This window comes from Mytilinidion resinicola, assembly GCF_010093595.1.
Source record: "Mytilinidion resinicola strain CBS 304.34 unplaced genomic scaffold BDZ99scaffold_42, whole genome shotgun sequence".
NCBI classification, from domain to species: domain Eukaryota; kingdom Fungi; phylum Ascomycota; class Dothideomycetes; order Mytilinidiales; family Mytilinidiaceae; genus Mytilinidion; species Mytilinidion resinicola.
The window spans coordinates 38,999-54,145 of record NW_022985478.1 but is presented as its reverse complement, the minus strand read 5'-3'; the positions used below and the strand labels follow the sequence as shown (position 1 = coordinate 54,145).

Here is a 15,147-nt window from a genome sequence, read left to right as displayed (position 1 = left end):
GTAGTAGGCCGGTGCAGATTGCTGGAGTTGTAGCAATCTGCGGCAGAATTTCGGTAGGTAGGGTGTCGCGGTCGATACCGTGATAATACTAAGCTTATTTATTGTCTAGCTATTATTATTTACTACTATAGCCTAGTCTAGTAGTATATTACTGCCCTTATAGTATATAAAAAGGTAGTATTTACCCGTAAAAATAATAAACGGCAGGATTACCTACCTATAAGTATTAATAGCCTTAATTATAGTAGCCTACTTGCGATTGCCTAGTTATATAGCTTTTAGTTAATTCTATTTCTTAGAGCCTGTAATAACTACTCCTATTAAAATAACACCTATCTAGAAGCCGGTTTTATTAAAGTTATAGAAGTTATTATCTATAATACTATACTTTACCTTTATATTATATATAAGCTTAAACTATAGTATAATAATTCTTAGATCTTTATATAGGGCTCTCTAGTAATTATACTTTTAATTAAACCGTGTTTAAAGCTTATTAGTCTGCTTAACAAAGTTATATAGCCAGTTCTTGCCAACCTGGCCGGCACCGCGCTTATTTAGCAGCTTATTGGCCATATCTTATACAGCGCTCAGCCGCGGTGCAAACCCTCTCGAATCCAGGTCAATTATATGTTAAATAACAACTGATTCCTCCAGCTTTGTAAGCTTCTTTGAATTGGGCTCGCAATCGCGTCGGGCGGTTGTTCCGGCGCGTCGTCGTCGTAGGGTTGTTCGGGGGACGTTGTATGTTGCAACAGCGCGTCGCACGCTCTTAAACTGCTTTTTATCGATTGCTGAGATAGCTATGCATATCTGGCCTTCTTTTTGAATTGATTGCGTATTGCGTTGTTGAGGCATGGTGGTTGAAAGTTAACGGAGCGCGTTCCGGTGATGAGGTGGGCCACTCGCTTGGGTGGGCCGCTCGCTTGTGGAGTACGTTACGAGATTTGTACGATCGTCGCACGACAATTGAAGTCTATTCTTCATATAACATTCAGCTTCCCATCCATCTATAATCATCACTATTTCTTTCTTTGAAGTCTACCAACCACTTTACCCGTCACATTAGACTTCTCTCCCTCGCTGTCCGCAAAAGCTACGACTGCACCCAAAGATGGCTCAAACTACTCCATCCTCTCAAAAGAATATCATCATCCTCGGTGGTTCATACGGCGGTATATCTTCTGCTCACTACATCCTCAAACATGTCATTCCTGCCCTGCCCTCGAGTTCTTCCTACCAAGTCATCCTCGTCAGCACCTCCACGCAAGCAATGTGCCGCCCTGCCTGCCCACGCGCCCTAATCTCAGACGATTTCTTCGACCAGCAGAAACTCTTCGTCGGCATCACAAAAGGCTTTGAGCAGTATCCAACCGACACTTTCCGCTTCGTCCACGGCACCGCCACATCCCTCGACCACACATCCCGCACCGTTTCCGTCCGCGTAGCAGCAGACAACTCATCTGAGTCCTTCGCCTATCACGCTCTCGTCATCGCCACTGGTGCATCGACTCCATCGCCTCTTTTTGGGCTGAACCATGGCGAATCATTCCTGCGGGAAAGCTGGGCCGCATTCCGCAAAGCCCTTCCCACCGCCAAGACCATCATCATCGCTGGTGGCGGTCCCGCCGGCGTCGAGACCGCTGGCGAACTGGGCGAGTATCTCAATGGTCGTGCGAGGTGGTTCAGCTCCAAGCTTGCAAATCCAAAAGTTGCCATCACAGTCGTAACAGCCGACTCGAAGATCCTGCCTGCACTTCGGGCTAGCATCGCAGCGAAAGCGGAAGCGCAGCTCGCGAAAGTGGGCGTGACTGTGATTAAGAACGCGCGTGTCACGAACGCGGTCCCAATTGGCGCGGCGGCAGGCGCAGACAGCGTGAGCAAGACAACGGTCACGCTCTCAGATGGGAAGACGATGGAGGCGGATCTTTACATCCCTGCGACAGGGTTGATCCCGAACACTACTTTCGTCCCCAAGGAGCTTCTCACGTCCAACGAGCGCGTGGAGACGAGTTCATCTACGCTGCGCGTCGAGAAAGCTGGCTCACGCGTCTATGCCGTTGGTGATGTTTCATCCGCCGCGCGCCCAGCTATCCACATCCTGATGGAAGCCATTCCGGTCCTCTGCGCGAATTTGAAGCGTGATTTACTCCTGGATACTGGGAAGGCGGAGAGCGAAGTTGGTGCGGAGAGAACTTTCAAGGAAGACACGAGCGAAACGCAGATGGTGGCTATTGGGACGAAAAAGGGTGTTGGGGCTGCCATGGGGTGGCAACTACCGAGTTTCATGGTGTGGTTGATCAAAGGGAGAGATTACTGGTTATGGACGACTGGGAATCTGTGGAGTGGAAAGCAATGGGCTAAGGAAACTTGATGGACCGAAATTTGGAAGTCCTTGAACACTATCATAGCCGCACCGAGTCTTTGATGGTGGATAAAATCACTCGATCTGGGCTCGGGACTTGAGAGGAAAGTGATACTGTGTCGTGTACGGCTGTGGTAATAAGAGTACGTACGAGGAGACGAGAGAGGGCGAGAGCTCACGGGTTCTTTTCAAAATTTCACGCGTTTTCGTCTTTCTGTTGGTCTCTTCATTTCTATTCATCTTATCACTTAAAGTGATCGGTCCAGGGCTACTACTCTTCGATTTCCACGACGGGCCCTCGCCAGTAAGACCTGAGACATATAATATTGTTCTACGGCAGATGCGTAGTATTGAACAACCTATTCCCAGTATCGGTAACCCCGCTACCTGTATACTTGTTCTGCGAAACTCGTAGCGCCACCAAGCTGATTCTGCCATGAACACTCAGCCTACACTTCAGACTCCCCACATCTTCGGAGACGGCGTCCGCTTGGACCACTCCCGCCATAATGACTATGCGAACAGTAGCATGCAGCTCTCGGATTCGCTCAACAAATTTCATTATAGAGTTCCCACTATTGATGACTGAGTCCACCAGCACAACGGTGACTTGGTCTTCCAGATTTTCTAGCTTGACGTCTTGGGCCTCCTTAGCATGCAGGAATCTCGCCTTTGGAAAAGCGTCATTGACACCGAAAGCCATGGGCTCACCGCCGCGCATCAGCGGCACGATCAGTGTCTGCGTCTCGTGGTAGAGGCGGGATCCAGTCGTCTGGTTTCCTTGGACGTGCGGGATGGGGCATTCTTCCACGCCAACCAGGTCCGAAAGGAACTCAGTGGCGAGGTACCAACCAACGCACCGATGGGCTTCTCGAAGAGCAGGTCCAGAGATGCTGGCATCCCTGGTCTGGGTCATTAAAAGCTTTGCGGCGGTCCTGTTAGTGGCGTGGATTATTTCGACAGCGGACTTGGACGGCCGGAGGTTGATGGAATCGATGAACTCTAGTGAAGTGATTTGGAATAGAGGTAGCTTCTTGATGTCCAATCTGGGTGGCGCGGTGCTTGGTAAGACAACCTGGCGGGCCATCAGACCATCCTCATCGATGGCAGTCCGCAAGGCCTCGTCCATTGTTTTACTTCTCCTCTTCTCCTCTCCAACAACCACCACAGCTTCATCTGCCGCTTGAAGCATAGGAATGTCCATCGGACTATCTCCGAAGGCCCAGACCTTAGTCAAACCCTTACTGGACGTCTGCGATCGCAAACGGGATACTACGGCGGCCTTCACCGCAGGTGTCACGACGTAGCCGTTAGAAAGCCGGCCTCCACCGACCACTTTGACAGTATCCGATAGGCCCTCCCTTTTCAACAGCTCTTCCCAAACACGACGGAGGCCGCAGCTAACCACCACTGCGCCGACGTGATCTTGTCCTGCCATGGCGTGCAGCAGGGACACGAATTCCGGGTACATAGTTACCCCTAACGCTACGTCACGACATATAACATCGAATAAATGCTCGTCCACAGCTTCCTGGTAAAGCAAGGTCGCTTGACGGAAGGCAGTATACGAGTATCCCATGGAGCTACTGAACAGTGTCCTCAGTGGACACTGCGTCGCGCTCTCACGCCTCATCTGGAAGAGCTTCTCATAGAACAATGACCCCGTATCTTGCGGCGCCAGAGTCCGGTCCCCATCGATGACTAGCACACTCCTCGGCGTCCCGCCAGGGAACTGAGTCTCCATCACCTCGTCAATAACGCCTTCCACAACGGTTGTATTGTACGCCTCGCTATGCGCTTGGAAGTCTTTGATCAGCTGTGCTACATGCTCTAGCACGTTCTCCTGCCTCTCGAGCCGCGCAAACAAAATCTCATGCTTTCGGCAAAGATCCCTCAGCTGCTTCATCTCCGCGCCCTGCCACTTCCGCAGATGCTCGACGGAAGATCGCGGCCGCTCTCTTGCCGTATCCGCCTCCTGCCGCGCCTTCACAACCGCCGGCGGGACATCCAGGTAGATGATATGTGTGTAGGTGTTGAGGTCGTCCTTCGTGCAGCAATACTGCGGCCCCTTGTTCTCTGTCCAGAACATGTAATGGCCCGCTACGATCCCGGCTTTGCCCCTCTCGGCACACAGTCCGCGGATTCTGTCGATGGCTTTCTTGCGGTAGTCCGTCTTTGCTATTGGGGAGAGCGTGTGGAACGCGGCCAGGCCGCCTGGAACGACCGAAGCGATGGATTGGGAGCCGTCGAAGAAGGAGAAGTGGGAAGGGTCGAGGTGCTGCTCGAGATAGTTCAGTAGATGCGTTTTACCGGCGCCGGGGAGGCCGTAGATTCCGATGATTGTTGGTCTAGTAGTAGTAGTGGTGGAAGAAGACGACGCATCCGAAAGGTTGGCTGCTCGGGGATCTGACGGTGCAAATGGGCTTGAAGAGGCTGTTGGTGCGCCCGAGGATTTGGTGGACATGATTAAAGCACTTGTTCAAGGTTGGGTAAGATGGAGAAGGGCAAAGATTTTGGTCAAGCTTGTTCAAGGCGAGACGCAGGTGCAAAATAGTAGATGGTAAGAAAGCGGATGATCGCTACGAATGGCTTTACTTTCTTACTTTACCTCTTGACTTATACTTGCCTCTTGGTGGGCAAACGAGATACTCGCGGAGGCTCTTGGAAGATGCTTGTTGCTTCGTTTTGTTGACCAGCACGTGTTAATAAGCACTCTGGACAACTTGATTTGTTTTCCTCGGTTTGGAGCGTACAGCGTCCTGTAGAAATATTCGTGAACTATCCTGCCACTGCTTTTAGGGCTTGGAAATGCTTTTCAGATCTGAAGATGAAAGGACTTTCCTGGCTTGAAAAGTCTTATAGCATGCTAGGGTACCTCAGACGGTGGTGCTCCAACAGGATGATGCCTGCATATTCGCTGAAATCCCACCAGCAGTAACACAAGGATATCGACGAATATTTGGTGAGGTTGCGCATGAAAGTCACCCGAACAGATCCGGGCATTCTTCAAGGTTCAGCTATGCTTCCAACCGTGGGGAACCCTCCGAGACATGCGAGATTGTGCAAGAAGTGGCTAAACCCACCTCAACCTACCATTCTAAGATACCCTCCTTCTAGGCGTGTCCATGCCTGTGTAGCACTACGTAGGGTTCTCTGGTACATTAGCAAAGAATGGTTTCTCGCGCCAGGAGCGCCACTGTCTTGATGTAGACTGCCATGGCCACTGCCGCTCACGCGCTGTTTATACAAACTATTTTGCTCAAAGACGTCAGCGGCGGATGTCAACGTGGTATGAACTCTATACTACGAAATACGACACTCCAAATTTGGTGCGCCTGTGCCACTGCTTGAAGCTCTGCACGCCACGACACTAGATGCACCAGCTAGAAAAGAGGACTCTCGACAGACTCGGTCTTAGTGAGATGGCGTGGGAATATTCCAGTTGTGAAGCGAAGTCTCACAAGCGTGTGTCCCATTTCCGACCCACTATAAAAACCTCCGTGCCTCACAGTTGGCTGAGCGCTGAGACAGATTGCTGCCTGGCTGTGCCGCATTTTCCAACTCAATAGTACATACTTCTCCTGGGGACAACTCGTATCATTTACACGCGGCTTCGAGAGACCCTCGCCAACCCTACTACCAAGCACTCGTATTCTCAAGACTAGTCATCTTTTCCATCGATATCGAAGGTTGGAATTCCCCTCGGAGCTCTAGCCAGCGGAGCTTGAACCAGTTTTGCAACTAGTCGTCGATTTGGTGGGGCTCCTCCCATGCCCTAACGGCAACGAAACACACTTAGCGACGGGAGACCGCCCTCTTCCTAGCCATTTCTGTCCTATTTACTCGATTCTCTGTAGATACCTTTTACCGCGATCCGCTCAACCACTACGCCCTACTCCAGTCGTCAGTAAGGGAAACTCCAGGGTTTGCCGATAGACTTGAACTGCCTGTCTTTCATGCCTAGTTAGTCGGCTCGTAAGTGAAGCGACCTTCTCAGCCGTCCTCCGCCGATACGACTCAAATCGATCGAAATCCTTCATACCCTAGGCCCGTTCTCGCGACTACCGGTTTAACTTACGCCACCATCTTCTCATCATGACTAGTAAAAAGAAGTTAGTCACAGCTCTTACAAGGCCTGTTGTATTTACTGACTTCACTAGTGGACTCTGCCGATTTTCAGCCACAGAATGCCCATTCGGGGCCAAATGCAAATTCAATCATGCCAACCCTGCCCATTCATCTCCACGGCAAGCTCGAGGCTTGAGATTGGAGCCCCTGTCTACATCGGAAGCCGAATTGCGCGCTTGGCGACTCAGTATTTCGGATAATCATACCATACCTCCAACCGTGGCAAAGCTTTCCAAGATGTTCCAGCAAGCCTTGAAACTGATTGGATACGATGCTGGGGTCAAGCAAGAGGTCATCAGACATTTTGTGACGGAGGCAGGCTTGCAACGCATCCGACAGGCCGTGGATCAGGAGTACTCACATGGCGCCACTCGACCACCAGTGAATACCGTCTTTGGCGACCAGATACTTCCCTTCTTCATGACAATCACGCGACCAGAAATCATAGAGTCAGCGCTTCTGGAGCAGCATGTGGGAACACTCTTCACATATATCTACGGAATCAACGGCCGACGAACTGCGAAACTTTACGGCCTTGTGCTTGAAGCGCTAGAAAGCTTTATGAAGAGCCCAGAAGGCCAGCCTATTGACATTGAGACCTCATTCACCGTAGCACTCAGCGTCTTAGCCAAGATTGTTGATGTGAATACCCCGGCTCAAGTCAATGATGCACTACACCTCATCATTAAGAGTTTCGAAGATCTCATAAGTAATCATATCAAGGAAACGAAACAAACGGATCTCTTCGATGCAGCAGCGCTACTTGGTCGTATACAGCATTGCCTTGGACTTGGGTCAAATCTACCTGCCGCCACAGTGACCCAACGATTGCAAATCAAAAAAGCCACATTCGTGATGAAGAGATCCGGTCCTGGTGGTCGACACAGCAATGATTTCAAGGACATGACTCAGATCAACATAATGCCTACGTATGATGAGATCATGAGTGCTCGGGCAGAGTATCTTCCTCTTGTAGATCTTGCACAAAACCACCAGCAAGGCTTGGATGGCCTTCTCGACCGACACTTCCGGCTCCTCCGAGAGGACACTGTTGGCCAGCTCAGAGATGCCGTAAAGGTTGGCCTAGAGGGGCTTCAGCAAGGTCGTCCGGCTAATGGTCATTCAAGAAATGGAGCGCGAACGTACACATATCAGAATGTGCAAGTCAACGCACTACTCCCAGATGACCGGGCAGGCTTCAAGTTTGAGGTCTCTTTTGATCAGCCAGCCCGCTCTACTAGCTCGAAGATTCAAAACTCCTCGGCCAAGAGGAAAGAATGGTGGTTACAGTCAAAGCGACTGGAACCAGATGCACTTGTCTGCCTCTTTGATTCGCAGGAAAACATTCTCTTTTGTACCGTCGGCCAGCTGAGCAAACAACATGGTGGGAAAAAGGGCCCCAAACTACGCAGTGACAAGCAAAAAGACAAGATAGCCGAGGAAAATTTCAAGAAACTTTACGGCTCTCCTCAAAGAGCTGCAGTCTCTCTCATCTTAGAGGACGCGACGAATGAAAACATCGGGAAGCTTATCGACCTAAGCAAGCGACCGTCTAAGCAGTCACGAGTTTGCCTTGTGGAATTTCCTGGCGTATTGCTTCCGGCTTTCAAACCCACCCTACTTGCTTTGCAACAAATGAAGAAGAGTGGCAATATTGCTCTCATCCAGCTCCTCGTACCCGTAGCGAGAGGAAACGACGAGACAGTAGCGACTGTTCCGCCTCCCGCTTACGCCTCGAAAACCAGCTTTCGTTTCAACCTGTCATGTCTGATGAGAACCAAAGCAGATCTTTTCTTCACAGTCAATCGACCTTTTGATATCAAGGTCCTCCAAGATGGCTCGCAGCTTGACGATGCACAGGCTACGGCGCTTATTGATGCACTATCCAGGAGTCTTGCTCTCATTCAGGGTCCACCTGGAACTGGAAAGTCCTTTGTTGGAGTGGCATTGATCAAAGTCTTGCTGGCCAACAAGAGGCATGCAACAAGACTGCCTGCCGGCGCTGGTATTGGGCCAATCATTGTTGTCTGCTACACTAACCATGCCTTGGACCAGCTACTCGAACATCTCCATAATGCTGGTATTGAGCAGATCATTCGAATGGGTGGACAGTCCAAATCAGAGATCCTGGAGGAGTGTCTTCTGCGAAATGTTGTCAAGAAAGACTCTAGGACGAAGCATGAGAATTACTCCCTCGCTATGCTACACAAAGAACAGGAAGACAATGACCGGAAGGAGTTCAGTGTGTTGGAACAGATCAATCGTGCTGACTCGCCCACCGCTTTGAAGGACTTCCTGAAGCTCCGCTGGCCTCAACATCATGCCGAGCTCTTCGGTCGGCCTGACGATGAGTGGCAGACGGTGAGATCCAAGGATTCCCAAAAGACTATCCGCGATTGGCTCTCTGGTGGACCCTCCGGTGGCAACACAAAACGAGGGGTCAAAGTTCTCCATAACACTCGCCTCGCCGTCATGTCAAAGCAAGAGCGCTACAGTTTGTTTCACGCCTGGGAAACCAGCCTCCGCAAAGAACTTCACCAACGACTTTCAAAGGCAGTCAGTGCGCATAGATCGATCAAAGAACGGTTTGAAGCTATCACTGAGGAGTCCAACTTGCGCTGCCTTCGTACCGCCAACGTGATCGGTCTGACAACTTCTGGCCTGGCAAAGAACTTAGGCATGCTTCGCAAGCTGAACCCGCGAATTTTGGTTTGTGAGGAAGCTGGGGAAGTTTTAGAAGCCCATTTGCTTACGACATTTTTACCATCTATTCAGCATGCTATCTTGATAGGAGATCACCAGCAACTCCGCCCACAAATCCAAAATCACGACTTGTCCTCAGCCAACCAACGTGGAAAACAGTACTCTCTTGATATATCCCTTTTCGAGAGACTTGTTGAACCATCTTCGGGTATACAACCTCTTCCATACAATACCTTGGAGACACAGCGTCGAATGCACCCTTCAATTTCACGTCTAATCCGCGCGACACTCTATCCAGCGCTCAAGGATGCCAGTACTGTGGAAAGTTATCCGGAAGTGATCGGAATGAAAAAGCGCCTCTTCTGGCTCGACCACATGGAACTAGAAGCCCCTAGACAATCCGAATTCGATACGACATCGCACTGGAACCCCTTCGAGGTGGAGATGACGGCGGCTTTAGTTTCACACCTTGTGAGCCAAGGATCGTATCAACCGGATGAAATAGCTGTTCTCACTCCGTATTTGGGCCAACTGCAGCATCTCCGTGCTGCCTTGAGCAAAGTCGTTGCCATAGTTTTAGGCGAACGCGATTTGGAAGATCTCGAGACCGCCGGGATTGAAACGTTGGACGCTGTCAAGCCACCGATGGCTGCGCCGCAGGCCATCAACAAGACAACTCTACTGAAGGCTTTGAGGATAGCAACAATCGACAATTTTCAAGGCGAAGAGGCCAAGGTCATCGTAATCAGTCTTGTCCGAAGCAATCCGCAAAACAAGTGCGGCTTCCTTAACGCCTCAAACAGGATCAACGTTACGCTCAGCCGCGCGCAACATGGCATGTACATTGTAGGCAATTCCCGCACCGCCAGCTTTGGTGTCCAAATGTGGGCAGACGTTGTGGCCATGCTCACAGCCGACGGCAACATTGGCACAAGCCTTGACCTGCAATGCCCACGTCACCCCGAAACTCCAATATCTGTGACGGTGGCGGACGATTTCTCAAAGGTCTCGCCTGAAGGCGGTTGCAGCCTGAAGTGCGTCGATCAACTCGATTGCGGACACGCGTGCCCTGCCAAATGCCATGCACAAGTCCTCCATAAAGCTGTCCACTGTTTGAAACCATGTCCACGTCCATTGAAAGGCTGCGATCACCCATGTCCGGGCTATTGTGGCGATGCTTGCCCAATAAAGTGTCAAGTGATGGTGCGGGATGCGAGTCGCATTCTGCCATGTGGTCACCAAATCGAGACTCTCCCGTGTTGGCAATCACAGGATCTGAACTTGGTGAATTGCATGGTTCAGATGCAACGAACAGTCCCCGGATGCGAGCATGTAGTCACGATGCCCTGCTATGTGGATGAGTCTAGCGACCAGTACGCTTGCAATGTCCCATGTGGCGCTCATCTGCCCTGTGGACATTCTTGCAGGAACACATGCAAGGCATGCACCGCTCGCAGTCTCGATGGCACTGCTACAGTCTTCGATACTAGACATGTAGCTTGCAAGCAGGTGTGTGACCGATCCTACACCAATTGCGCCCACAGCTGCCGCGGAGCTTGTCATGGCATCGAGCCTTGCGCTCCATGTACCGCGCCTTGCGAAAATTCATGTTCGCACTCCAGATGCGGGAAGTTATGCTCAGAACCATGTCGGCCATGTGCTGAAGAGCGCTGCGCTTCGGGATGTCCCCATTCAAAATGTAGCATGCCGTGCTCGGCACCTTGCAATCACATCCCATGCGACAAGCGTTGTAGCGAAGTGCTGTTGTGTGGCCATCAATGTGAGTGTATTCATGTCATTCCCAGAAGTTCGGCAGTCTAAAATCATACATTTTGGGCCTTGAATGTTTATTTCCCTTTCGGCGCATTCCAAACCTCTCCCCTAAGCATATTGAGCTCGAATGCTAATCAAAGTCAGGTCCATCCATATGCGGAGAGCCATGTCCATTACCTAAATATTGCCAAACCTGCGCAGAAGATGACATCAAGGGGGTAATGGTCGACTTCATCGAAGGCTTGACATATGCAGAAACTGATCTTGATCAAACTCCATGCATATTTCCACCTTGCGGGCACTTTCTCAACGTAGACAGCTCGGACGGTTTAATGTCCATGGGTGATTACTATGCCATGAATGCCGAAGGGAGAATCACCAGCCTCAAATCAGCCGCCTCGGTGCCATTTTCTATCAAGGAGGTGAAGCGCTGTCCTACCTGTCGCGGGTCCTTGCGAAGCATCACTCGCTATGGACGCCTCATTCGCAGGGCTATGATCGACGAAGCCACAAAGCGATTTATTGTCTGGGCACAGTCACAGTACATTCCCCTTGTCCAGAGACTTCACCTGGAACAGGATGCTCTCGCCAAAATGGACTCTAAATTACCGGCAGTGAACTCTGTAGCCAACACTCTGGTCCTCAAAGGCAGTTCAGAGGAACAGATGCAAGTCCTTCGAAAGGAATCTTGCACTCGATACAAGTCCTTCTTACGGTTACGCGCGGACGTCTATACCTACCGACACAATGTTGACGTGGAAGAACAGCCATTCAAGCGCGTCCTCATGCTGGTCCAAAATGCTCGCCGCCGTCAAGGCACGAAAGGCGAATGCGATTCCGACGACAGCTTAGTGCAAACTAGAGCTAGCCTGCTAGCTTTGACATTGCTGCTGCGTTGCGAGCTTGTCATCATGGCTGATTTCATTCGCTGCCGTCTTTCACATGCCGGATTCCAGAAGGGAGATATCAACGTTGACTTCTCTAAAAACAGGGAGTTGTGCCAGAAATTGGTCGTAGAATCGGCCAATTCTTCGAATCGTCTCCAAGAAGCGGAGGGCCACATCTTCTTTGCCCACTATGCCGCGCTGGAACGCCAATGTATATCGTCCCAAGGTGGCACGCAGCTACTGGCAGAAGGACAGTCACACATCGAATCGGCCAAGAAGTTGAAGGATCTGCACAGGACGCAGACAATCGCTGTGCACGACGAAATTGAAGCGGTAGCGCGCATGCTGCGCGATGGCACCTTCTACGAGCCGGTGACGAATGCGGAGATGCGGGCCGTTCTTGCGGCTATGGCGACGGAGTTTTCAGGAACAGGCCACTGGGTGAGTACATACATCTATGGGGAGTCCGAAGCCAATGGGCAAAGCACATGCATTGAAGGCGGTGACGTTGTTTCTTGACGTCTCTAGCTCCTGCTCACATCTTCTACATTCTGACTACTAAATAGTACTACTGTTCCAATAACCACCCGTTCACGATCGGAGAGTGCGGTATGCCGATGGAAGAGGCTCGATGTCCACAATGCGGAGCACAGATAGGAGGACGGGGCCACGTAGCTGTGGAAGGCGTAACACATGCGACTGATCTCGAGCAGCAGTTTGGGCGTTTGGCTGTGTAGAGTTTGGATTACGAGTTTATGCTACATCAAGGCTTCATTTATACCATGTGGCCGGAAGATTGTGATGTTACCATTCGATCGCAAGGCCAAGGTCTAGTATGAGCGATCGCTGGGAGTAGGCCGGATTAGCAAACACCATTCTGGCACCGCTCTAGTACGCTCAATACGAAAAGCGAAAGCGCCATCAGAGTTCCTGTTTGGTGGGAGAGGTATTGACTATGATTGAGTACGATTAGCTTTTGGGAATCGATGACAGCACATGATGAGGCTTCGTGGGAAATCAAACAATCAAACATCCATTGAGATGTATTGATGATCGTAGATGGAGGTGTCGAGTTTTCAGTCACGTCCCGTGCATCATTAGCTCCCTTGAGATATTCATGAATATTTGAAAATGGAATGGTATCATAAGGTATTTACTCTGAACCAACACTACGACAATCTCGTCCAAGAAAACCACTGTCACACCACTCGCCGCTCACCCGCTCCGCACACCCGCTCCGCACACTCACAGCTTTCTTCACAGCCTCAACCCCATATTCAAGATAAGTGCTCAATCTCCGCTTCTGGCCTTTGGCCATCTCAACGTCCTCTTTGTCCTCCATCTCCTTCCTGCTTTCCTGCTGGCTGTCTTTCCGGATCTCCTTCCCACTCTCCCTCAACCACTCCGACCGCAGAACCTCCCCCGCTGTCGGCCTACTCGTAGGATGCGGATCTAAGACCCATTTCAAAAACTCCACATCATCTTCTTGCAAGCCCTTCTCCCTTAAGAAATCCCACTGCCGCCCGGTTGGGTGCTCGCGATCTCTAGCCGGCAGCGCACAGTCAGCGTAGATACTGTATCGAAGCTAGATCGTAGTCGTTAGCCAGCGCATAGCGAATCGACTGTTCCTGCTGCGAGTGGAGGCCGTGACCTGAGTAGAGATCGTCGTAGAGTCCGCGATCGGTGAAGTTGGACTCGTTGGGTGATGGGGTCGGGGGATTGGAGATGGAGGGCGCGCTATCTGTACTATTTGAAGTTTGCAGTGATGGGGGTGCGTTGGAAGGCGGGGGTGCGATATGCGTGTTCGATGGAGCTGCGGGTTCAGGCGTGGGTATACACGACCGTGCTTCGAGGAGATGGCACACTAGCAGTCCCCAGGACCAGATATCCGCTGCGGGCGTGATGCTGTGCCTGAAGTAGACTTTTGGGGCGCGATACGTCAACGGCTGGGCGACGCCTTTGGTCGGTGGTATCACGATCCCCAGATCACCGAGTTTGGTGACGAGGGTAGCTCCGTTTTTGTCTTTGGCCGACGGGTTGAAGCCGCTGAGAAGGATGTTTTCCATTTTGAGGTCTGGGTAAAATTAGCATTGCGCAATGTGATGTATTGGAGGTAGAAGGATAGTATCAGCATAAACCAGCCCCTTCTCATGCACACACACTAGCCCCTCGAGTGTATCCCGCATGATGCTTTTTGATCTCACCCACACCTAACGGCCGCTTCGCACGCGCATCCCATGCTGTCCCTTCTAAAATCTCGAGGACGATACGGGGCGGCTCGCCGTGTTTGGAAGGTGGTATCTGGTCCACTTTTTGCCGGATCGCTGGGTCGTCTTTGAATAGCTCCTGCATTACCATCTCTTGCTGGAAGTTTGGCCATGATGCGGCAGCAGAGTCGTCGGGAGCTGGTTGTTTAATGATGTAGACGGATGATTGTGTCTCGCTATCGACGGCAGTCCAGACGTTGGGTTGTCCGAGAGGAGCGACGAGGAGGTAGTCTTTGTTGTCGCCGCTTAGGGTTTGGCCTTCGTGAAGCTGGTGGGACTGAGGCATGGTTGGCGTTCTTGAAGCTAAAATGTGAAATACTGGGTATAAATGAGCAGTTACAGATTTATGAAACGCGCAGAGGGATAGTGAGATGTAAGACGAAAGGAAACAACCGGATGGACGTCTTCACAGCAGGTCCCCATAATTCTCATGCAGGGCCGTTTACCGGACTGGGATAAGCAGCGTCCCTGATTTGTCTGTGGCGCAGTCATGTGTCTGGTTGGCCTAGGGATTCTTTGTCCTTGTCTTGGTCGGCCCGGTGGCCGTCCAAGTCCACTGATTCGTCTAATCCATTGCCGTCTGTTGAATCTTCATCATGCTGTGGCGCAGTTCGCCCGCGTGGCTGTTTCAGGGCTGATGATCGCTCGTCATACCAAGCCATCGGAATGATGAAGCTGGTGTACTGGCGAGCTCCGCAAAATTGGCCCACGTGAGGCATGACAGGCATTTCTCAACAGCAGCCAAGATCTCGAGGAGCATCCCGAGATGAGTTATGGCCTTTCCTGTTCGTAGAGTGACATACTCCTTCAATGAATGAGGGTCAACAGTCTCAAGTAGAAATAGTGATATGGCAGTCATCGCATATTACGTGGCGCTACATGGAAATACTCGAGAGATATTTTTTTCTTCATGCTTCTTTCAGCTCGCTTTCCGTAGCGTCATAGACTCCTTCTTTGCCTTCGTCCTCTTAATCTCGAGTGTCTCGTCCATCCTTACAAGCGAGGTGCTTCCGACGCAGCCTCA

At 51.1% G+C, this 15,147-nt stretch overlaps 4 protein-coding genes across 4 annotated transcripts; 2 read left to right on the top strand and 2 right to left on the bottom strand.

Moving 5' to 3' along the window:
* Nucleotides 1-1,038: 1,038 nt before the first annotated feature.
* BDZ99DRAFT_469795 (FAD/NAD(P)-binding domain-containing protein) lies at nt 1,039-2,801 on the top strand. The gene has a single exon (XM_033721586.1). The coding sequence runs from the start codon at nt 1,115-1,117 to the stop codon at nt 2,372-2,374; it is 1,260 nt and encodes a 419-aa protein (XP_033568245.1). The 5' UTR covers nt 1,039-1,114; the 3' UTR covers nt 2,375-2,801.
* BDZ99DRAFT_555459 (uracil phosphoribosyltransferase) lies at nt 2,408-5,084 on the bottom strand. Its single transcript, XM_033727151.1, has one exon. The coding sequence runs from the start codon at nt 4,827-4,829 to the stop codon at nt 2,697-2,699; it is 2,133 nt and encodes a 710-aa protein (XP_033568244.1). The 5' UTR covers nt 4,830-5,084; the 3' UTR covers nt 2,408-2,696.
* Nucleotides 5,085-6,460: 1,376 nt separating this feature from the next.
* BDZ99DRAFT_555452 (uncharacterized protein) lies at nt 6,461-12,790 on the top strand (the record flags this gene model as incomplete). The annotated part of the gene is made up of 3 exons (XM_033727150.1): nt 6,461-10,976; nt 11,114-12,297; nt 12,423-12,790. The coding sequence occupies 3 exons, from the start codon at nt 6,461-6,463 to the stop codon at nt 12,591-12,593; spliced, it is 5,871 nt and encodes a 1,956-aa protein (XP_033568243.1). The 3' UTR covers nt 12,594-12,790.
* Nucleotides 12,791-13,418: 628 nt separating this feature from the next.
* BDZ99DRAFT_456474 (uncharacterized protein) lies at nt 13,419-14,477 on the bottom strand (the record flags this gene model as incomplete). The annotated part of the gene is made up of 3 exons (XM_033718480.1): nt 14,019-14,477; nt 13,699-13,930; nt 13,419-13,593 (listed from the first exon to the last, which is right to left on the bottom strand). Exons 1-3 carry the CDS (start codon nt 14,407-14,409, stop codon nt 13,419-13,421), a joined length of 798 nt encoding a protein of 265 aa, XP_033568242.1. The 5' UTR covers nt 14,410-14,477.
* Nucleotides 14,478-15,147: the final 670 nt, after the last annotated feature.

What these genes read in the sequence shown, in the direction of transcription:
- BDZ99DRAFT_469795 (XM_033721586.1), top strand. Translation starts at nt 1,115, where the DNA reads ATGGCTCAAACTACTCCATCCTCTCAAAAGAATATCATCATCCTCGGT.
- BDZ99DRAFT_555459 (XM_033727151.1), bottom strand. Translation starts at nt 4,829, where the DNA reads ATGTCCACCAAATCCTCGGGCGCACCAACAGCCTCTTCAAGCCCATTT.